Raw genomic sequence first — 23,822 nt, 5'->3', positions numbered from 1 at the left:
TCTGATCTTTAACCATATAATTAAATCAGATAACAGCACATACTTTAACACATTGCTGTAATTGTGGGAGCAGTGTGATGATGTTTGATTTAGTTTTTCATTAGTTTATGCAGTATGTGAAATGTAAATGCCTTATCAGTCATTCACCAGCAGTTATACAGACAAGCCACACTTTTCACACGTTGTTCTTCTAACTTCTATACATGTGGAGAAATAAAAGCTTAGTGCACTAGAGGGCAGGTTTGAGCAAAAAGCACATTCCTGTACCTCAGGTTTCCAAAGCAACCTGTAAAATGCAGCTATTCTGAGACACTTAGTCACTGTAGTCACTGTGCCATGGTTTATAATAGTAGTTACTAATCTAAAAGTTTCAGAAGATTAATACATAAAGAGTGTATAGAATATAGGTTATATAGATTATACAATACTGAATATTCATTTTATTACATGTAACGCTGGACTGCATTCAAACGCAAAAGCAGTTTCATTTGTTGAGATTCAGTGTGTTTCTTTTCCAGACCTGTGACTTAATATGTGCACACTCAGAGGGATGCACTGATACCATTTTATAGACTGAATATGAGTATGTGTTGTTTTTTTTATGTTTTTTGATACTCATCAATACTGATACTGAGATGAGTAACCTACTAAGTGTTAATAAGTCAGGGGCGTTTATTTAGCTCTTTGTATGTTGGTTATTGTCGTGTGCTGATTGTGATGAACTCCTTGGGCTGAGATTTATGTTTCAGATGTCATGATGTTGTACATCACAGTGTGTTAAATAGAGAGCATGAGGATGGCTGACCTGAGCGTGCAGAGCAATAATAGAGAGCATGAGGATGGCTGACCTGAGCGTGCAGAGCGATAACAGAGAGCATGGTCATTAAACATGAGTGCAAGGTGCTGTGAATTTCACCTCGATTCATGAGTAGAGTGTAGACCCAAAGTGGGGCGTGTCTCAGTGCTCAGTGCCCACAGAAGTATCAGTATGGGTGCATCTCTTCACACACAAATTGGCTTAAAGCACTTTGCCTTCATGCCCATAGTGTTACATAACAGAAGATCTTTCACAGCTCTGATATCAGTACCGTACTGAAAATGAATTCTAACCAAAAACTGCAAAATACTTTTTCTAAAGAGGTGGAGGTCCAGATGTTTAGCCTGATAACTGTGTTATAGCATTCCACACAGACTCACTGCAAGTTCACTGCAAGTTATATACTGTATATAATTGTGTATGTGACAAATAAAAATCTGAATCTTGAATCACAGAACCCCAAAACCACGCTGTTATTGTTCCCTAAGGGAAGCGTCTAAACGCAGTGAATAACCAGTGTATACTGTAAATAAATATTATATTGCCTTTAAAAAGACATTGTCAGGGTCGGATTAAAAGTCACTGTTGCTGTGTTTCTGACCTAAAGAGAGAATAGTGATGGAACAGGTGTGAGTCCTATCTGATCACATCCTGCTTCAGTGTAGTGTGTGAAGTTCAGCTTCAGATTTAGTGGACGGTCAGTGTAAACACTTCAGTCATGTTAAAACACTCTGCCCTTTCTCTCTCTGTGATGTGTGTAACTCTCTCAGGCGGCACTCGTGGATCGAGGATTACAGCCGACTCTCCGGCAGCCAGAACAGCATCTACCTGCCCACCACAGGACGAGTGTTAGCTCCGCCCCCCAGGGAAGACTCCAGCCCCCAACTCAGTCCAGTCATCAAGATGGGCTGGCTGGACAAGAACCCTCCACAGGGGTACACAATACTTTGGCAAATGTTCAATGTGCACCAATATTTTTTATTTACACCATTTCACCAACAATGACACTAAAGTCCCAAATAACTTCCACTACACACACACACACACACACACACACACACACACTACTTATGTGCCCTAAAATGTAGTACACATTTTCAACACAGAGGTAAATGTCAGAAAAACAGGGCTGAGTGTAATGCAGTACATCTCTGTTTACATTTTTACTTGATTAAAATAGAAAACATAATTTTTAATAAAACTACTTTTAGAAGTACAGTTTATTTAAAAAGCTACTTGACATGTTTCACATGGAGCTTCAGACTGAGATCATGTTTAAGTGTGCATGTTTTTGTTTGGGGGTGTGTCTGTGTGTGTGTTGAGAGTTTGCTGACTGAAATTACCTTTGTGTCAGCTTCCTGTTTAATATAAAGTTTAATATTGTTCAATTTCCTATTAATGTCCAGCTGTAGTTCCATGAGCTTCCTGTAGGGGGCATTACGGCTCCAGGAGCTCCAGAGTGGAAATTATTTGACCACAGTATCAGTGCAATAAAAAATAAAATCTAAAATCTCAGCACACCATCATTACTGTCTTTTATTTAATAAAATGTATTTAAACAGTTAATGGTCATAAACAGGGGTTATAACAGTCACGCTGTGTGTGCATTAACACAGTGGAACAAACACACACTCACACTTTCCTTTAGTGGTGAAGGTGTGAAAAACATTTACGCGAATCAGAAAACTGACGGTCACTGTGAAACCACAGAAAGGACATGTAAAATGAAATAACTGAATTTGCCTTGCTGCTTGCTTTATGAATTTAATTAGTAATTTAGTGTTACTTAAGCTGAACTTATGTTTAATACTAAAGATAATATTAAACAGTATTAATTTACTAAGGTTCTGTTGTGATGAGATAATAATGTTCACTGTTGTTTTTCAGAGATTGTTATATAAAAATAGAATTTTTACAAGTGTTAATGATTCTGAGACTAATTTAAAGTGTATTTAATGAATATTTTGTCTCCTCAGGTCCCTGATCTATCAGCGGCGTTGGGTCAAACTGGACGCTGATTACCTGCGCTACTTCGACAATGACAAGGTGTGTTTAATTTGTGTTTAGAGAAATGTTATCTGATTGGGAATATTGAGTTTTAATAGTCTCATTGGATGTTTAAATCATATAGAACTGTAGAAAAAATCATATTTTTAATTAAATTATAATTGTAATGTATCTTAATAAAATTCTTAAATACATCACGTAGATCAGTCACATGTTCATCACATATTAATTTAAATTTAAAATGTACTTCATATTACAAAAAAGTACTTAATTTAATAACATTTTATTTGTGAAGGAAATTTTTCCACTTCAGAAAATAATATTGGTGTATTGTGTATGGTATAATTGGTGTTTTTTTTATAATCGGATTTGTTCCATCACCAGTGGTTTAGTTTTAAAACTTTATTGTAAAATTTATCTGTTTTTTTAGGATGTCTATTCGAAGCGGATCATACCAACATCCTCCATCACGACAGTGACCAGTGTGGGAGATCAGAAGTTTGAGGTGGTCACTCATAATCGCACCTTCCTGTTCCGGGCCGAGAGCGACTGTGAGTACACACACCGTGTGTGTGTGTATGTGTACATGTGTTGTGTGTTCTTGCATATAAGTATATGTAAGTAATATGTATTACGCTCTTAGGAAAAAAGTTTCTTTTAAGGGTTCTTGGCTTCCTAAAAGGTTTCTGCTTGGAACCCGTTCTGGATAGGATTCTACCTAGAACCTGAGAAAGGAAAATCCAGTCTGAAACACTGTTTTACACTAATATCTATTTTCAGCTTCCTGTTGAGCTTCACTATTTCTGAACTGGAGCTACAAGGCTAATGTAGCTAACATGTAATGGAAACCCAAAATCGTTAATGTAAATTGCCACGCCACCTCAGACCATGCCCACTTCCACAGATGTGCTGGTGTACTTTTAGGGCAGTGGTTTATAAACTGTGGTCTGAAGATCACTGAAAATAGGCCTACAGCCAGCTCAACCAGCTACCAAATGAAATGGAACCAGCTCAATGTGGAGATCGATTTGAGAAATTTCTCCACTTTGGAACCCAATACTCCTTCATTGATATCTCAAAAGCTGCACCATCCCATTAAGATAGCAGTGACAGAGGAGTGAGTAACCAACATGCTATTTGTAAAGTGAGGCTATTTTGAGTATACCATAATTTCTAAACTACTTTCAAAACTCTAGGCGATTGTTTTGAGGTAGTCGGCGGTCTGAGTGGTCCACCAACCAGAAAACATTTGAGAAGCTGTGGTGGAGGACACAGTGGAACTTCCTGTCATCTGTACATATTAAATAAACTTTATCTTGCACTAAACTTACACTAAATTTGCAGATGAAATTAAAGTTCCACCTTGAACTTAAGTGTGTAAATTATTCATTAACCCTGTTATTGTACACAATCATCTGAGATTAATGATGTCATTAGAAGCAGCAAATATATGAACTGAATTTATGTAAAGAACTTTTTTGCGGGACACAGACTTACATTAGGTTCACGGTTCAAGGTTCTTTATTTGTCACGGACATATTACATACATGTGATGTAGCGAAATGTTTTTCCTTAGTGCCTCGTAACAATGTAACAATGAGTCCCACAGTGCAGCATTACTTATTAGCTGCATTAGCATCGTAACAACTGAACCCTCACACACCGAACACGTCTTAGCTTATCCATTACATCTGTTGTAAAGAGGACACTGTGGACTGTGTGTTGTGATCAAACTGTTCTTTAATGTGAGGTGATGTTAAGTATCTCAGAAGCACATTAACATTTTTTAAATGGATTTCGGACAGTCTTTGCCCGTTGCTGTTTCTCAAAATGTATTTTCATTTTTTGAGGAAATTTACTTACTGCTGTACTGTGTATGTGTGTTTATGTGTGTGTGCGTGTCAGTGGAGAGGAATGATTGGGTGTCCGTGCTACAGGAGATCATCAGTTCATCTCGCCTGAAGCCGAGTTCTGAGTTGACCCTTAACCCCTGTGTGACCTCAGAGATGAAAGGTTACCTGGAGCTCCGGGGCCTGCGCTCTAAACTCTACACCATAGTGTGTGGAGACAAAGTGTTCCTTTACAAAAATGCTGAGGTAATTAATAATAACAATTACTAATAGTAAATAATAATAATAATAATAATAACAACAATAATGCTGTATTTGGTTTATGTAGTTTCCTACTTGTGATTTCATCAAATTAATTGTGTATTTTACACACGTTTACATACATATTGTGTGCGTGCGTGTGTGTGTGTGTGTGTTTGGATTCAGTGTGTTGCGGAAACAGTGCAGCTTTTCTTAAATCTCTAATTGCCACATTTCTGAAACCTGCTGTCTCTTAACAAATGTGTGTGTGTTTGTGTGTGTGTGTGTGTGTGGTTGCTAAATGGCTGCTAAATACACTGTTTTGTTGTTCAGGACTATAAGCTGGGTATTGGGATCACGGCTATAGATATGAATGTGGGGAATGTGAAGGACATGGACAGAAGAGCATTTGACCTTACCACGCCTTACCGCATATTCAGGTTAGTCACCTGTCTCTCTCTCGCTCTGTCTCACTGTCTGTCACTCTCTCTCTGTCTGTCTTTCTCTGTCTCTCACACAGTGTCTCTGTTCTGAATGTGTCTCATGAAAGTAAAAAGTCCACTAATGCCAGATTTAACATGATCATAATTAGTAAGTTGAGGCCTTAACATAATATACAGCGTGCAGATGAAGGTCAGTGAGGGAGGTCAGTGAGAGAGGTGATAATGGTGGTCTCTCTGTGTTTAGTTTTGTGGCAGAAACCGACCAGCTGAAGGACCAGTGGGTGGAGGCGATGAGGAACTCCATTGCAGAGGCTCTGTCTAACTATGAGGTTGCGGAGAAGATATGGGCGGAGCCAGCCAATCAGAAATGTGCTGACTGTAGTGCCACCAAACCTGAGTGGGCAGCTATTAATCTGGGCGTGGTCTTCTGCAAGCGTTGTGCAGGTAAACCTAAATAGCTTGAACATAACACCAACAAATAATGACTCTGAATAAGTTACGAACTACATTAGACTGTTTAGTTACACTTTAACACAACCAAAATATCTGCATCAGCCCTGTTACATCACCAATCACCAGCACAGCCACAGTAAGTACCAAAAAAATTGCAGTCAAACAAAGGTAATGGTAAACTGGACCGCAGCATTGTCTTGTTTACACCATGGCTACCTAACAGGGTTTTAAATAGAGCATCTGAAAAAAGCCATCTCGTCCACTGACATATGCTAGAGGTTTTTTGGGTTTTTTTATTTAGGTTAGGTTATTAGGTTATTCTTGTTAGCAATGTTGGCACCTCTGCTAATTTTAAAATCTTCTGCTAATTTTAAAATTGTATTGTTGTTCAACAGCAAGATGGCAAATTGTTAAAAACTGTTAAACTTAATCTGTTATTTAACACCTATTAAAATACACCTTAAATACAGACCTACAGTTGTAGCTCAGTGGTTAAGGTTCTGTGCTGTGACTCTTAACCTCCGGCTGCTAAGCTCTGGATTGTAGGATATAATTGTCTACAAAGTTATAAATATGTTTTCAAATTTATAAAAATTCTCTTCAACACAAATAGACTACCATGTATCTTATCTCAGTTAGAGTAAATTCAAAGGAATGTGTTTAAATTGTAAAATGCAACCAAATTAAAACTACTAACATTTTGACTAGCCTTTTGCTTTAACTGAATCTAGTTATAGATTATAGATTGTCAGGTTAAAAATGAGACTGTTGTGATTGATGTTTCTCTTTTCTCTGTTCTAGGAGAACACCGCAGTCTTGGTCCAAGCATATCAAAAGTACGGAGCCTCAAAATGGACAGAAAGGTGTGGACTGATGATTTAATCCAGGTATGCTAATTTTTTATGTTCTGTTTATTTTTAAAATCTCTGTTTTCTCTTAGTATTACAGATATTTTCAGTGATTTTTATAACACTGACTATCTCCAGTGTTTGTCATGGATTCTCATAAACATTAAAGCCTGTTTTTATACCAGTTGTTTTATTTTTCTTTGTGAAATGAGTTTTTGTATATTTTAATACACCTTCATATACTACTTCAGCTGTTGGAAATCACTTCTAGGAAAATATATTTTGCATTGAGAAAATACATATTTTGCATTGAGAAAATCAAGTCTTAGCTATCATACGTTTACAACACCCAATAAACTCCAATGAAACTGCACAAGCTTAAACATAGTTACAATGCCTAAGAAATTCTAACAAAACTGCACTAGCTTAAACTTAGCTACAAAACCTAACAAACTCCCACACAATTGCCCTAGCTAAATTTTAGCTACAACACCTAAAAAACTCAAACAAAACCACACTTAAAGTATAAAGCTTAGCTACAACTCTGAACAAACACAAAAAAAACCCCTGCACTCATGTGAACTTGGCTAGAATGCCCAATACAACCGTACTAGCTAAAACCCATCTTCCAACAAACTCCAACACAACTTCTACATCTACAATACCAAATAAAATACAACAGAATAACACTAGCCTGAACTTAGCTACAACACTCGATAAACTAAAATGAAACTGCACCAGCCAAAAAGTAGCTACAGTGCCCAACAAACTCAACAAGACAGCAGTAACTTAAACTTAGCTACAAAACCTAAAAAACTCCAACAAAAACCACACTAGCTTAAACTTGGACACAACACCCAATAAATTGAAACAAGACTGCACTATTGTTAACTTAGCTACAACACCAAATACGTTTAAACAAAACCGCACTAGCCTACACTTAGCTACAACACCATAAATTACTATAAATTTTATAAGTTTAAAACTTATATCCTGAATTTATATATTTCTGTAAAGCTGCTTTGTGACAGTGGCCATTGTTAAAAGCACTATACAGATAACATTGAATTGAACACCTAACAAACCTCAGCAAAACTGCACTAGCTTAACCTTTTGTTTGAACAAAACAGCTCCTGCTACAGCACTCAATAAACAAACCTGCACTTGCATGAATATGGCTAGAACACCCAACAAAACTGCACTAGTTAAAACTTCGCTACATCACAGAAAAAACTCCCAGCAAAACCACACTAAATTAAACTTGGCTACAACACCCAGTAAACAGAAACAAGACTGCACTAGCCAAAAGTAAGCTACAACACCAAATAAAATTCAACAAATTCACACTAGCTTGAAGTTAGTTACAACACTCAATAAACTTCAGTGAAACTGCACTAGTTTAAACACCTACAACACCTAACAAATTTCAACAAAACTGCATTGTCTAAACCATAGCTACATTGCCTAAGAAATTCTAACAAAGCCACACTAGCTTAAACTTAGCGACAATACCAAAAAAACTTCAACAGAGCCACACTAGCTTAAACTTGACTACAGCACCAACACCCCCCCCAAAAAAAGTACTTGCCACAACACCCAATAAACAAAACCAAAACTACACTCACATGAATTTGGCTGGAATACCCACAAAATGTGTTGTTGTTCATATTTGCTAGTATTTTTCTTTTCTCTAATTTTCTCATTTCATCTTGGCATCAGCTCTTCCTGGAGCTAGGCAATGAGCGAGCCAATCAGTTTTGGGCAGCTAACATCCCACCCAGCGAGGCCCTGACTCCGCACAGCAGCAGCGACGAGCGCCGGCGTTTTATCACAGCTAAATACCGCGAGGGCAAATATCGCCGCTACCACCCGCTGTTCGGCAACCAGAAAGAGCTCGACAACGTAAGAGCAGCAGCTGATTCCACACAGCTATACTCAATCACACACACCAGTAGACACACTCACACACACCATTAGACAGACAGACATACCAGTACACAATCGCACACATCAGAACACAGTCACACATTTGTTGAAGCACCTTTTGATTTTATTACACCACTCAGTCTTACTGGCTAAGAGTCTATCAGCGTGGCACATATTGACTTAGCAATATTTTTTCACTCTTTTTTGTAAAACCATTCTAGATCCATTAAATTGTAAGGGCATCTCCTGTGCACAGCCTGCTTCAGGTCACCCCATAGATTTTTATTTGGTTTCAGATCTGGGCTTTGGCTAGGTCATTCAAAAACATTGATCTTCTTTTGGTTAAGCATACATACAATCACACATACACCAGTACACACAGTCACACACACCAGGTCACACAATCACATACACTAGGTCACACAGTCACATACACTAGTACACAGTCACACGCACCGGTACACACAATCACATACATGAGTGTACACAATTACCCACCACTACAGAAAATTACACACACCACTACACACTATTAAAGACATTAATATACTCAATTACACACCACTACCACTGCTAAACACACTGTGTGTACTTTGCTTGATCAAGAGTTATACTGTATATAAAAATTTTCTTTTTATAAGAGATTTATACACCAGGCGTTCCCTCTTACTGACCATGTATGAGTGTGTAGGGTTTTGTGTGTGTGTGTGTGTGTTTGACCCTTTCTTTGATCTTGAATAGATCTTCAGGTCCCAGGCTGAGGAAAATCTTGGAGATAAGAATAATAAACAAAAGCCATTGTGTATCTGTGTGTAAAATGTCTTGAAAGATTCTGCGTAGAACCATGTGCAGAGGCAATAATGTCTCTCTCTTAAACACACACACATACACACACACACACACACACACATTTTAGTAGCTTGTCACAGCATTATGAATTATATCAATTATGTTAATAATTTAGTTAAAAAGTTAATTTACTGCAGTTTATTAATAAAGTTCAACATTTAGTTAGCTGCAGTCTGGGTAGTTAAGTTAAATATTTAGTTGGGTGTAGCTTGGTTAGAAAAGTTAAAAGTTTAGTTAGTATAGTTAAGCATTTAGTTGCCAGTGGTGGGTATGAGAGTATGGTATGAGATGAATGTCTGATGGAGGAAACTCTCTGATTCAGACTCACACTGAGAACATCATCCTCTGTTTATTTACGGTCTTTGTTTTCTCCAGATTCAACCCTTCCTCCCACACTCCACCTCCCACAAACATCTCAGAGAGGGAGAGAGAGAGAGAGAGAGAGAGAGAGAGAGAGAGCTGGGCACACACAGACAGACAGACAGACAGACAGACAGACAGACAGACACACACACACACACACACACACACACACACAAATATAATGTTAATATTTGTAATGGCAATAAAGCAACCTTTTGACTTTGACTTTGACTTGAGTGAGAGAGAGAGAGAGAGAGAGAGACAGGGTGAGATAGATAGATAGATAGAGACAGAGAGAGAGAGAGAGGGAGAAAGAGAGAGAAAGAGATTTTCCCTTCTCTGTGCATGCTGAATTGTTGATCTAGCTGTGACAAGGCCACACCCCAGTGACATTGTAACTGCCTGATTGGTGCAGTTTCAGTCCTAATCCCCAAGTCCCACCCAATCATGGGCGCGCGCGCACACGCGCACACACACTCACACCTTGTCCGCTTCTTCTGCTCTGTCTCTGTTTCTCTACATTTGACTCTCTGTGTCAAGTCTGTCGCTGTGTCTGCCCTTTGGATTATAACTTTTTTAACTTTTACAAGCAGGGAAAACACACACACACACACACACACATTTATAACGGACATGGAAGGAGAGGAGTAACAGTCTGCAGACTTGGGTAAGCTCAGGTGTGTGGTCATGTTTTTTTTTTTTTATGGTGTGTGTGTGTACTGGATATGTGTTTGTGTGTGTACTGGGTATGTGTTTGTGTGTACTGGATATGTGTTTGTACTGGAGTAGTGTGCTACACTAAGCGGTAGATTTTACTGTCTCTGATTCAGTGTTAAGTGAAACTTAAACTGAAGGACAGACACTGAGACAGAGTGTGTTACAGAGAGAGAGAGAGAGAGAGAGAGAGAGAGAGAGAGGTGGGGGCTGAGGGGTGACGAAATGGACAAGTGACTTTCATTCTTTGTTTTGAGTCTCTACCTTTCACAATGGACAGCTTTGTCTCTTGCAGCCTGTCCCCTCCCTCAGTGCGTGTGTGAGTGCGTGAGTGTGTGCGTGTGTGTGCATGAGTTCGTGTATGTGAGTGTGTGTGTGCGCAAGTGTGTGTGCGTGTATATGTATGAGAGGTAAGATGCATGTCATATTTACAGATTTCATTTAAAATGCAAAATTTTAGGTTATATTAGTTTCTTGATAAAATCAAATTGCATAAACACTACATGAGGTAAACACTGTGTATTTACTTTTCAGAAAAAAATAGATAAAAAACAGAAAAAATGTAATTTGTTTGCTTTGCATTTTATTTTGGTTGGTTTTATTTTGTGGTTATGTTTTCTGTTAATTTAGTCAGTATCTTTTACTCAGCTTTAGACAACCTACAAACGGTGAATAAATAAATAATAAATAATCAGTATTTAGTCTTTTTGGAGTTACAGCGGTAATACACAGACCTCTAGAGTGAAATTTTCCGGTTTGATTACTGCAGGACTTCCCATCCTGATGATGCAACTTGGAGAAGAAAGCACTTTAGAGAGATTATATTGGACTCTAGCGGGTGGGTTTTTTAGGCGGTCTGTTCAGGTTTTACTCTGTGTGATTTTCTTTAAGATGATTACTCGTGACACTGTATGAGATCCTGTACAATAAAATCTGTCGTGAATTCTATAATAGACTGTGATAGTGTGTGTCTACGTGTCAGATTATATGATGAAGATCCTCTAATGATAGACCTGAGATTAAAGAACACGACTGCACTCTGTTTACATCATCAATCAGCATGATCCAGAAATCGGCTTGTGCAGAAACACACACGTCCTTCGCACTGAGCTCGAGGTAATGAAAAGATCTGTTCTGTCTGTTAGCATGGGACTCTTAATCTCAGGATCGTGGATTTGAGCAGAATGCTGGGCTCCAACCCCAACCTGGGGTACACTGGTCCCAAGCCTGGATAAAATGGGAGGGTTACATCAGGAAGGTCATCTGGTGTAAAACCTGTGCCAAATCAATATGCAGAGAGTGGAAGGTGGTCTGCTCTGGTGACCTTAACGGGAGCAGCCAAAAGAACAACAACATGGTTCTGTATCTGTAGCTGCGCCGTGAGTTTGCTTTCCTCCTGTTGGTGGATTTTAGACGAGCATTGTAGCAGCGCGCACTGAGATTTTAATCACAAATTCTCATAATTCTAATGGGTATTAGAATTCTGATGACAGTGAAATGGTTGTGTAGTACATGCTGAGGTTTGTAGAGACAAAACAGTGATGGATATAAAAAGTGATGAAACAAATTCAGTCAGAACAGGATGTGAGAGCAACAACACAACCCCGCTGATTTAACTACAGTGTTCAACTCCAATATTTCATAAAATTGTCTGATTCTGTCGAGGAAAAAGTTGTCAGTCCTTGTGTGTGAGAAATTACACACATTTAGCTACAGTACTACACACATCAGTGACAATCTTACAAAAAAACAGTACAGTGTGTGTGTGTGTGTGTGTGTGTGTGTGTGTGTGTGTTTAATGCCTCCTCCACACCATGAGGTCATTCTGCACCATATGGAATCTTTCTCTGTTTTCGTCTTTTTGCTCCATCTGTGTTTCTCTGTTCAGTGTTTACAGTGTGTGCTCTGTGTGTGTGTGTTCTTGTTTCTAATCACTGCATATGAACTTTCTCAACTTTATCTCATCGGTAGCTGTAAAATTCTATTCTTCCTTAAACTTGGTGTGTTTTAGAGAACATGCCCTTTGTGTTGAGGCGCTTCAGGAATTTGACACACACACACACACACACACACACACACACAAATTCCTGAGGAATGTCACACACTGATTGCAGACTGGTGGAGTGTAATTAGAGCAAAGTGCTGTGCATAGTTATGATCATATAAGACATAGACATAAAGAAAAACAAAAGAAAGACACTGAGCTATAGTTTATTTTTTATTTTTTATTTTTTTGGAAATTGTTGTAAATTTTGTAATTTTGAAACACTGGTGCTGGTTCTTTTATTGGGATTTCTTTTAAACATTTGATATTAGAAATGTAAAGTGGACCATTACACAGGACTATTTTTTTGTCCTACAGAGGTCATTTGTCCTGTGACCAGTTTAATAATTTTCTGTAAATTAAAGCATCTGAACCCAGAAAGACACGTGGAGACCTGAAACACAACACTCATGTCTGAACCTGGAATAATTTTATCTCCCGTTGTTGAGGTTATTTGCATAAATTATTGAAATATAATCTTTTTAAACAGGGAAGTGTTCTGGCTTTGTTGTAACGCAACATGTGATGCTTTGAAAAAGAAAGGACATATTATACATTTATATAGACACAGTGTAATTTATTGAAATATTATTTCAATATATTAAATATATAAAAATATATATTATCATTCATTAAGAAAATAGAAAATAGTTAGTGAGGTGATTTTAGCTCTGGCTTTTTAACAGGGAAATTATTTTTCATTATTTACTGTTAAATACCTGTATGTATAAGCGTAAGAGAGACAGACAGGGAGACAGATAATTAACACTGATGAGTGCCGAAATTAATTAAATTACATAAAAACGTAGGTATACATTTATGTATACATGAGATACTATAGCTGTGTGTGTTTTTGTGTGTGTGGCCGTTCCCTAATCTTATAGCTTTTTGTGATGATCCACCAGTGTTTCTCTCTCCTCTCTCTCTCACACACACACACACACACACACACACAGTGTCTGTGTGTGTGTGGTGTGGTGTGGTCTATCTCTTTTTTTCTCAGGAAGAGTGAGAACAAGAGATGTGTGAGAAACAAGGCAAAATCTACTGTGAAAAGTGCGTGTGTGTGCGTGTGTTTGTGTGTAGATTTATTACAGTATTTATTTTTCTGTAGTTGATTCATTGATGGAGGAAGAAGCTTTAACACACGGGTAATTTACTATAATAAGGAGTTTGATTTATGCTGTGCTGAGATCACCTGCTACACACACACACACACACACACACGCACACACACACACAAACTGAGATATTTTAAAGAGTAAAGACTATGATGGGATCTGTGGGACACAAACATTTTTGATGAGAAGGAAAAAAAGCGACCAGACGAGAAGTTCCTTGTGAACGAGGTGAACAACACCCCCACCCACAGCAAGTATCGATCACATACAGGTGCTCATCACCTCCAGGTGTGTGTGTGTGTGTGTGTGTGTGTGTGTGTGTGTGTGTGTGTGTGTGTGTGTGTATGTGTGTGTATGTGTGCGTGCGTGTCAGTGCCTGCAGTTCTTTTAAGAGAATAAGGAAATAAAGAAAGAAAAATTCTTGACTTGCCCACATACTGGTTTGTTTTTTGTGGGTATTAGTTTCTCTGTTTAGTATTCGGAAGGTTTGTTCAAACTATAAGTGGTTTAGAATTTACCCAGTCGCGGATAACTTCACGGTCATGTGACCTAATTCATTTACTACCCTAGAACAATTTCTCGTAAGTCATAGAACAGAAAACACAAAGGTGAGATGTTGGGACTGAATCCAGACGCATGAGCTGATCATACATGGCTTACTTTTCATTTTAATGTTATTTTATTTTATATTTTATTTCTCTCAATGTAGCGACTGAACCGCTACGATATTCACACTGGACAGGAGTTTTAACTTCCTGTAAATAAGGGTGTGATTGTTTTTATTAAACACAGCATATATATCACACCTTCACATGCAGCATCTCAGTTTATATATTATTAGACTTTCTAAAGTAAAGTAAAGTGTGATTTCATACTCACGGCTGATTCCAGTTCATTTGAAATCACTATGCTTGTGCTGCGTATTTATTATCACAAGTAAATAAGATAAATATCATATTTATAATCATATTTATTTACAGCTAATATTTACCACACCTCATTCTGTCCTTAAGGTAATGATAGAATTTTTGCTGTTTGCTCAAGCTGTCAGGATTAAATGAAAACAGAAACCCGAGGCAGACTCATTTGAGTTTTTGGAATTTTAGGAGATTGTGTGGAATTTACACTAGGAGTTTCATCTTTAATGTAAATGTCTGAAGAATCTGACAGAACTCTGTCTGCAACACTTCATCACTGCATAAGAAAAATAATATAAAATATTTCTGCTGGATAAATTGGTATCTAAGATTGTGCTCCTTATTTGTGTATTTAAACTTGCCTTGTAGGTGTAATGTGAGTACATGGCTTCTTCACAAGAAACACAGCTAAACATTAAACGTATAAACTATTAAAATTCAAAATTATGATCTTGTCTACCTTTTTTTTTTCTTAACTGCTGTGGAAAAAAATTCATCTTAGTATGTCATGCGATTTAATGAAAAGGTAACCATAGTTAGCTAGCTAGGCTTTTTAGCTAGATAGCTTTTGCAGCTAGCTCAGAGTCATGCTAGTTTCCTCATTATTATTTGATATTAATATTATTATTATTATTATTATTATTATTATTATTATTATTATTTGATCCTTAATGTTAAAGCTATATATAAATGAGTAAAGGGCAGTTCCTCCATTTTGTCTTTTTCATACATTTTTATATTATATTGATTTCCACTCTATTTTAATTATGTTATATTTAATTAATTTATAACTGTTTCTGTCTCAACTCATAGCCTATTTTTGCTAAGACGGCCTCCTGCTCATTAATTTTCATAAACAGATTCATATTTATAAACTTGGTAATGTCCGTGTCAGTGACCCTGAGGAAACGGTGCTGACTGATTACTGAATGTGACGAATCAGCTGCTGTGTGTTTTCACTGAGAGAAATGAGCTGGTGTGGGAGTGCAAGGAGTCAGACAGCAGATGGAGGAAACACAGAAAACACACAAAACCAGCTTGGAGATTTTAAAGAGTTTTGTCTTTGGGGAGCAAGTCAAAAGTTTCTTTAGCACTCTGCAGTAGGAATGGAAATCACTCGAGGCTCTTTTCTCTCTTATGTCGAGTTCGCGTTATTGCTCACACTCGCTATAGAGATGTGTATAGCATCACAAAGAAGATGAAGAGAGAACAGAGTTTGTCTGCTGTCCTGCTGTGGTTCAGTGTAGGAGATTCAGCTGTAAAAACACACACACACACACACACACACACTATACTGATAATGTCCTCACACACATTTGTTCCTTTCCTATAACACTGCTCTGAGAGTCAGTAAAGGTCACAACCCCTACGCATCCCACAGAGTTAACAAATGATGTTAAACTGAATTCACTAAACTTTATTTAATAACATGGAATCAGGAACATAAAAAAATTAAATAATTAAATAAAGATAATTGTTTCACAAGTAGATAAATGCAAAAACAATATTGTATTCCATTAAAATAATATATTATTATAACATACTGCATGCTTTGTCACATGACTTATTCCAGAAAAATCTGCAGTTTTCCTACATGTCCTTTTTTTGGAATCTTGTCAAATTCTCACACATTGCTGTAGGAATGTGAGGGTTCAGGATTGTGTTTGCGTATGTATGCGTGTGTGTGTGTGTGTGTGTATACAGGTGTCAGCATGCCACTTCCATGAATCTGATCCCGCACTCACTTTCCAGAAGGTTCATGCTGTTCATAATGCACATGGTGCTGAAATTGAGTTTTCTCGTTGATGGTTTTTTCCAGCAAAGCCAATCATTTATGAGCCAAAATGTGAAAGAGGCATGTGACGATTCTTGACATGAACAACATAACACACAGTGTTGTCATGGTCATTTTGTTGTTAGCTGCATCAGGAGTCTTGACTGGAAATCTAGCACTTGAGCACCTTGTGTTATTTAAGTTATGTTTTTATTTGAACATTTATGTATTATGAAAAGTTCTAAATTGTTCTGTGTGCAAAAACAAACAAACATCATAAGCAATAAAAATTCTCATGTAGTAAATACTAATGCAAGATCATAAACTACAGAGAAAAAAATGATAAAAAGTTTAATATTGCTGTATGTGGAGGAGATGGCAACCAACAGAGAGAAACCAGTTTGTGTAAGACTGTCAGTTTCAAGTGTAAGACTGTGTGTGTGTGTGTGTGTGTGTGTGTGTGTGTGTGTGTGTGTGTGTGTATGTATGTATGTATGTATGTGTATGTATGTGTATGTATGTGTATGTATGTGTATGTGCATGTGCGTGCGTGCACGTGTATGTGTGTGTTCTGGTCTTTACATGACCTATTTTTTTATGATGTTTTCTTGTAACTCAAAATATTCAAAACAGAAGTACTGCAGAAAAAATAAGTGGGCGGAGTCTAACTGTATACAACAAAATACTGATTTTTACTTCACCAACTTGTAATGTTGTAACACAATACAGCATCAGCCTCACTTCTGTGAAATATCACTTAATTTTATTTCACTACAAACGTCCAGCTTAAAGTACAGTAGTTAGCCAGATAACATTAACCTAAACACCAACTTACAGTTAACTGTAAGTTTAAGAACTGTATAGGATTTTAATTATGTGATTACAGCAGACATTTGATCACATAATTTTTCTAATTATTAAACTTTTTAATGTTCAGCAAAAAAGGATTATCATGAAATCATTTCTGTAATTTTTTAAACTTTGCAGTTCCTTTTGGGATTTTTTCTTTTTGAGATTTATGTGATTGGCATTAATGGCTATGTCTCTCTCTCTCTCTCTCTCTCTCTCTCTCTCTCTCTCCAGGCATTGTGTATTAATGTGCAGTCTAATGATGTGTGTGAGACTCTCGCCCTTGTCTTTTGTGGTGCTGATGTGAACTGTGACACAGGTATCCCAGAATTCCCTACTCCTGCCGCCTTGGCCCTGCACCACGGCCAGAGGCTGCAGGTGGAGTTCCTCACTCAGAACCGCAACATAGGTCAGTTTTAAGATGAGGGGCGGAGCTTAACTGTGGGTGGGGCTCACATTTTAAAGGGGGGAGGAGTTTTAACATCTTGCTTTTAACATCTTGCTTTTGACCTCACAGAGATTCCGAGGTCAGAGGTCAAACTTGCCATGCACACAGAGCACTACATGGCCCCGCCTTCCATCACACACAACGGCTTCCTTTTTAAGACGGCCTCTATGGCTCGTCCAATCACAGAGCGCAAGAATAAAGAAGGTGAGCCACTGAACAATCACTGAACAACTCCATAACGAGGAGTCGATTTACGTATCATCATCTCTCCATCTGTCTCTCTCTCTCTCTCTGTCTGTCTGTCTCTCAGAGTTCAGTAGGAGGTGGTGTGTGCTGAATGATGGACATTTTAATTATTATGAAAGTGATAAGAACGCAACACCAAACGGAGGACTGAAGATGAAAGAGATTGTCTGTCTGGCTGTCAATCCTCCTGAGACACACGGGTATCTGTCTATCTGATTGTCTGTCTTTCTATCTGTCTCTCTCTCCTGGTAACTCTATGTCTCTGTATGCTGTTTAACTTGTGCATTTGTCCGTGTCTCTCTTTGTCTGTCTCTATTGTTGGATAAGTCTGATCTGTCTTCATGTCTGTCTGTTACTTTTTCCATCTGTGTGTTTGTCTGTGTTCATGTGTCTTTGTCTGACTGTCTCTCTCTTTCTCTTTCTCTCCCTCTCTCTTTCCCTGTCTCCCTCTCTCTTTTTGCTCTTTCTTAGTGTGTGATGTAAGATGTATCTTGTGTGCAGACAGTTTGAGTGATCGCCCCTGTCCTGTCTGTCTCTCAGGTATGATCACTCGTTTGAGATTTACTCAGATGCAGAGCGTCTCTACCTGTTTGGGACGGACAATCCCGACTCCATGAAGGAATGGGTCAAGTCCATCGCCAAGGTAACTGTCAGCCCTGAGTCTTTTAGTTAATTCAGTCTATTATTAATGTTGTCTGTCCTGCTGTAGGTCTTTAGGGCACATCGTGTACTTCTGAGACAGTGAGAACACTAAAGACACTCTTTCTGTCTTTCCCTCCAACCGTCTGTCTGTCTGCGCAGTCATTCATCCCAGTGTGTGCTGAAGACCTGCTGCAGAAGGATTTTGAGCGGATTGGGCGTCTGCGCTATAAAGACCCTCTGAACCTGGAGAGCTGGAGGTTGGGCTGGTTCTGCCTCGAGGCATCTACGCTGCACGTGCGTTTGGAGGACAGTCAGAGCCACGAGAGCATCCAGCTGCAGAAACTTCTTGAACTCTGTGAGTCAGAGAAGGTGTCTATAGTGACAGCTCATTCACAGGGATGTGTACATAAATGGATTAAAAACGTGTAAACGTGCTCTGAGCTATGCTGTTATAAAGAAATAATGCACACCTTCTGACCAAACACCATGTCTCACATTTCACCTTTACGACCTTTATAGACTTACTTATTACTGGTTTATTTATTTTTTGAGCCCGAGTACGAGTGTGTGATTGAGAAGAACAGATCTCTTCCTAAAATAATGACTTTATGTTGACCTCGATGAACTTGAATCAGGCTGATTTAAAACTTGGACACAATGCTATGTTTGTCTAAGCAGAAGGACTTCCAGAGGATGTAAAATAAAGGAAGAGCAGTAGCAGGACGCGTGACTGGTGTCGGCTTGAACACTTGCTAGCAGGGGCAGCTAAATGAGGCCTAGAAATACATGTACACGAAGAAATGATGTGAATGTTTGATCATTTAAACTGAAAATGAATATTGCAGTGGTCTGTTTCCTGTTAGAGCTCCTCTAAATGTTCACACTATTGTTATTAGAACATCTTTTCTGCCGCTGAACACGTTTCTCAATCTGGTATAAGGAGTGTGGAATTAACCTAAAATGCTAACATCAGGATAGATTGTGATTTCCCTCTATCCCAGCAGAAAGGTGTTATAAGTGGTGAATAGTAGCCAGCGAAAACCGCCCTGTGTTTATTATATATAATTAGCTAGGGTTAGGAGGGTTAGAATGTTAGGGTTAAATGGTGAAGATGGTGATGGATCTTCCACCCATCACTACACCTCCCTGAAAATGGAGGTGTAGTGATGGGTGGAAGATCCAGGTGGAGTTGTTTTCATACCATTAGGCACGTGTAGAACTGAGGATTAGAGAGAACAGCAAAACAAAATGATAAATACTGAAATGACAGCGATGCAGTACAGGATATAATATAATACTCTACATACTATATAATATAATACTCTAGTACAGCTCAGTATAATACACATGTAATGTCCTGATTTCATGCCACAATGAATTTCATTTCTTTTTCTCTTCCTCTTAGCGAGGGATAATGAAGTTCTGGTGCTTGTGGAGCGGGGCAGGTAAGTACCAAACTTTAATAAACCTCAATGTAGATTATTTCTAATTAGTGAAATAAAGAAGTAAAAGTAGATTTTAATGGTTGTAAAATAGTTTTAAATGGAGATGTGATTCAGGACAGTGTGGTTAGTCAGGAAACTGATCTCTCGCTCTGTCTCTCCTCTGTCTCTTCTCTCTCCTCTCTCTCTCTCATGGTTTAGAACGCTGTACATCGAGGGAGAGAGGAAGTTGGATTTTCATGGCTGGGCGTCGGCCATCCAGAGGGCTGCTGGGAGTTCAGGAGATACACTGAGTCAGCAGCAGCTCACTGAGGCAGATATACCGCTCATAGTGGAGCGCTGTATACATTACGTCACGCAGTACGGTAATAAAAAATACTCACTCTTATGTTCTATAATAACTCACTGCAACACATTCTGTTCTATTCCACTGGTAGCTGGAATGACTGCATTTATTCTATACTATCCTATTCTATAATGTACTGTAGTAATCTGTACTCTTCTATTCCATTCTACAGTATACTTTATACTATACTACTACCAGAGGTTACTACTATACTATATTATATTCTATATTCTATGTTGTATAGTATTCTATTCTGTTATATTCTGTTCTGTGCTATATTGAGTCTGCATTTATTCTATAATAATCTGTGTACTGTAGAACAGTAGTTGCTCTATACTGTACTATACTACTCTATACTATATTATTCTGTACTGTACTGTGCAATACTATTCTTTGCCATTCTTTTTTATACTATTCAATTCTGTAGTATACTGTTCTATAGTATTCTATACTATGCTACACTATACTACTCTTCTGTAATATGCAACACTATATAACACTACACTGTATTATGCTATTCTGTGCCATACTGTACTATACTTTACTATACTGTACTGTACTATACTAAGGGTGTCCCAAACGTCCAGTATCACAGGGTTATATTTTTACAGACTATGATGAGCAAAAAGAGAGACAAATAATTTGTGTATACTTGTGAATGTACTCTGTGATAACTTGACAGCAGTTATTTGTAGTTTATTTGTGTAGATTTTGATGGGAAAGGCTGAGATGAATAAATTTCAGTTTATTTTTAAGTGCACTAAAACTGTTATTTTATCATCATAGTTTAATCAGACTGCACTGGTGTTTTGGGGTGGATTTTGTTAGTGACCACTGATTTTTATAAAAAGGATCTTCAGATTATTATTTTTTTTTTGTTATAAAAATAGAAAAGGACTCTTTCAAATTCCAGACTGACAAGAATAGTTAGAAAACCTTCACTATCTGATAGCTTTGGGTTAACTGTACATACGTAGTAAATCATAAATCTTAAATAGATGAGTTTGTTGTGAGCAGTGTGTGTTCAGTGGAGTTACGCATGTTTAGCTAGAGCTTAATCTAATTTAATGTAATATTGTGTTATCTGTTTGGTCTTCTGCTTCCTGATGAGAAAGATGAGTGGAATTTCCAGTCAAGTCATGTTTGAGACACACACACGCACACACGCACACACCTGACAGTTCCTTTACAGAGGTGAGATAATAGAGTATGTGTGTGTTTGTGTGTGTTGATGATGATAAGTGTATTGGAATGGGGAAGTTAGGGATCAGTAAAACTCCCCTAAAAAAAAAACACAGTGGAAATTGGCTTATTGATTTTAATTAAGTGTGTATTCTAATGAGTGTAATAGTTACTGGAAACCATTAGGTGGAGTCCCATTAGAGGCTTTGTTTTTGTCCACAGGTTGTTGTGTCCAAATCATTCTGTAACACCAGATTGTTTTGCAATCGTGTACCTTGCAGTGGTAATAATTCCTACAATATGGCACATGTCTGGTCTTGATGTTGTAGCCTGAAAACAATGTTGAAGTAGATTTGGCAACCATGAGTTCGTGGTTAAATGTGAGGAAGGCTCATTATAGTTCAGTGCTGTGTGTGTGTGTGTGTGTGTGTGTGTGTGTGTGTATGTGTGTGTGAGTGTGTGGAAAACAAGCTGTGGTTTTACATGAGCTAATAGGTTCTTATAGTAAGAATCGATTTCTTAACTTCAGCTGGACCTTAAAGTGTCTCCTGAGTAGTTGATGATACACACAAACAATGTGACTGTGTGTATCCACTGATCTTTATACCATACGAGGTCAAAGTGAAGTTTATTTGGTCAGCCATATTGGAACTGAACAGGGTTCTTGTACAAGTGTGGAGATGTTAGGACTCTTCAGAGTGTTAATTTTCAGACCTGGAAAAGTATTGAAATTTAGAAAACATTTGGGAAAAGTAAAAGAAATTGTGTTGTTAAAAGAAACTGCAGGACTCCGAGGTTCTAACTAAACTGTTTCTAAGAATTTATGTCTTTATACACTGCACAAACACACAGTTTCTGTTTTACACATTTTTTTAATTATAAAGAGAGCTAAATATAGAATGTCTGAAAAAGTCTTGAAAAGCTCTAGGTTCTTTTGAAGCGTTGTGCCCTTAACCAAAGCATTGATAGGTGATTAAAATAACAACAAACCCAACATGGTGACTAAAGAAAAGAAAAAAGACATAAATGTGGTTAGGAAATAAAGTCAAATCTGTAGAGCTAAAAGTGTCAGTGCTGAACCTAGACATAAAAGTCTGACTGGATTAGACGCTCTCTAACAGCAATGTGAGCTTCTGAGAACACAGGATGTCAGCACACGCTAGTGGTTCAAGATACAGTTGAAATGTAAAGTTCAGTGAGGTCAAAAGTACGTAGCTGTTATCAACAACATGGTTTAAAAAAGTAATGATACAGATATTCTTTTGTGAAAGTTATCTATTGTTCCATAGTATATTCCAGGTTATATATATGCATATATATAAAAATAAGAAAGAAAACTGCACACAGAGGTTTAAAACTTTAAAAACTTTGTGTATTTTAAATTTAAATGAAATATGTTAAATAAAATTTTAAAAATGAATTTCCCGGGATATAAACAGGAAGCTAGTTTTGTTTCAAACAGCTAAATATTGTGTCACTTTTAACCTATCTGCTTTTTATAGCAACTAATTCAAATGTATTAGATCTACTTTTGTCTGAAGGTGAAATAATTTTTGATTAAATGTTAAAATGAACACTTTGTATTTGTACCGTACAGGCCTCACGTCAGAAGGTATTTATCGTAAGAGTGGTGTGAACAGTAAGATCGCCTCCCTGCTGGATGCCTTCAGGAACGACGCTCGCTCTGTGTGGCTTAAAGAGGGAGAGCACCAAGTGGACGACGTGTCCAACGTCCTCAAGAGGTTCTTCAGGGACATCGAGGAGGGACTGTTCGGTCTGCAATCACACAACTGGCTCAGCACTACGGGTAACACACACACGATGTATAAATGAAAATGTACTCAGTTTATCGCTCTTTGTATTTTGTTTTTGTTAGAGTAACTTGACCTAAATTTTATTAAACATTTTTTTCTCACTTTATCATAACTATGTCCTGGTTTCTGAACCTAGCTCATGGGCCACATTATAACTTTGAAGGAACCTCATTACTTGCTTATGTTTTTAAACAGTTAGCACTGTTTGTTGAAATTTCTTCTTTTAATTTAATTGATATGTTGTTAAAATTACTTTTAGGTTCAATTTAATTTGTATATTCTTTTAATGTCTTTGACTGTGTGTGTGGGTGTGTGTGTGTGTGTGTGTGTGTTCAGCTCTCTCAGATGAAAGCGGGAAGATCTCTCAGTATCAGCTTCTTTTTGAAAATCTGCCTCGAGTTAACAAAGCCACACTACGCACACTGGTCAATCACTTATTCTGGTAAAACAAACAGACACACACACACACAGAGGGACACTAACTCTG

The 23,822-nt window shown here is 37.8% G+C and overlaps 1 protein-coding gene across 12 annotated transcripts in view; it reads left to right on the top strand.

The window, feature by feature from the left end:
- LOC113544632 (arf-GAP with Rho-GAP domain, ANK repeat and PH domain-containing protein 1) overlaps positions 1-23,822 on the top strand; it is a 72,858-nt gene that overhangs the window by 32,454 nt on the left and 16,582 nt on the right. For all 12 annotated transcript variants that reach the window (XM_026943556.3, XM_026943555.3, XM_026943553.3 and 9 more), the window contains 17 exons: positions 1,588-1,752; positions 2,794-2,863; positions 3,255-3,375; positions 4,730-4,920; positions 5,248-5,354; positions 5,602-5,801; positions 6,612-6,697; positions 8,378-8,560; positions 17,450-17,624; positions 17,733-17,867; positions 17,974-18,109; positions 18,450-18,552; positions 18,711-18,906; positions 19,957-19,996; positions 20,195-20,358; positions 23,119-23,328; positions 23,672-23,777. In XM_026943556.3, the coding sequence (XP_026799357.3) occupies positions 1,588-1,752; positions 2,794-2,863; positions 3,255-3,375; positions 4,730-4,920; positions 5,248-5,354; positions 5,602-5,801; positions 6,612-6,697; positions 8,378-8,560; positions 17,450-17,624; positions 17,733-17,867; positions 17,974-18,109; positions 18,450-18,552; positions 18,711-18,906; positions 19,957-19,996; positions 20,195-20,358; positions 23,119-23,328; positions 23,672-23,777 (2,388 nt within the window). The remainder of the gene's footprint in view (positions 1-1,587; positions 1,753-2,793; positions 2,864-3,254; positions 3,376-4,729; positions 4,921-5,247; positions 5,355-5,601; positions 5,802-6,611; positions 6,698-8,377; positions 8,561-17,449; positions 17,625-17,732; positions 17,868-17,973; positions 18,110-18,449; positions 18,553-18,710; positions 18,907-19,956; positions 19,997-20,194; positions 20,359-23,118; positions 23,329-23,671; positions 23,778-23,822) is intronic.

Source organism: Pangasianodon hypophthalmus, chromosome 14 (genome assembly GCF_027358585.1).
Source record: "Pangasianodon hypophthalmus isolate fPanHyp1 chromosome 14, fPanHyp1.pri, whole genome shotgun sequence".
NCBI classification, from domain to species: Eukaryota; Metazoa; Chordata; class Actinopteri; order Siluriformes; family Pangasiidae; genus Pangasianodon; species Pangasianodon hypophthalmus.
The sequence above is the reverse complement of the archived record's forward strand: the minus strand, read 5'-3'. Positions and strand labels throughout refer to the sequence as shown.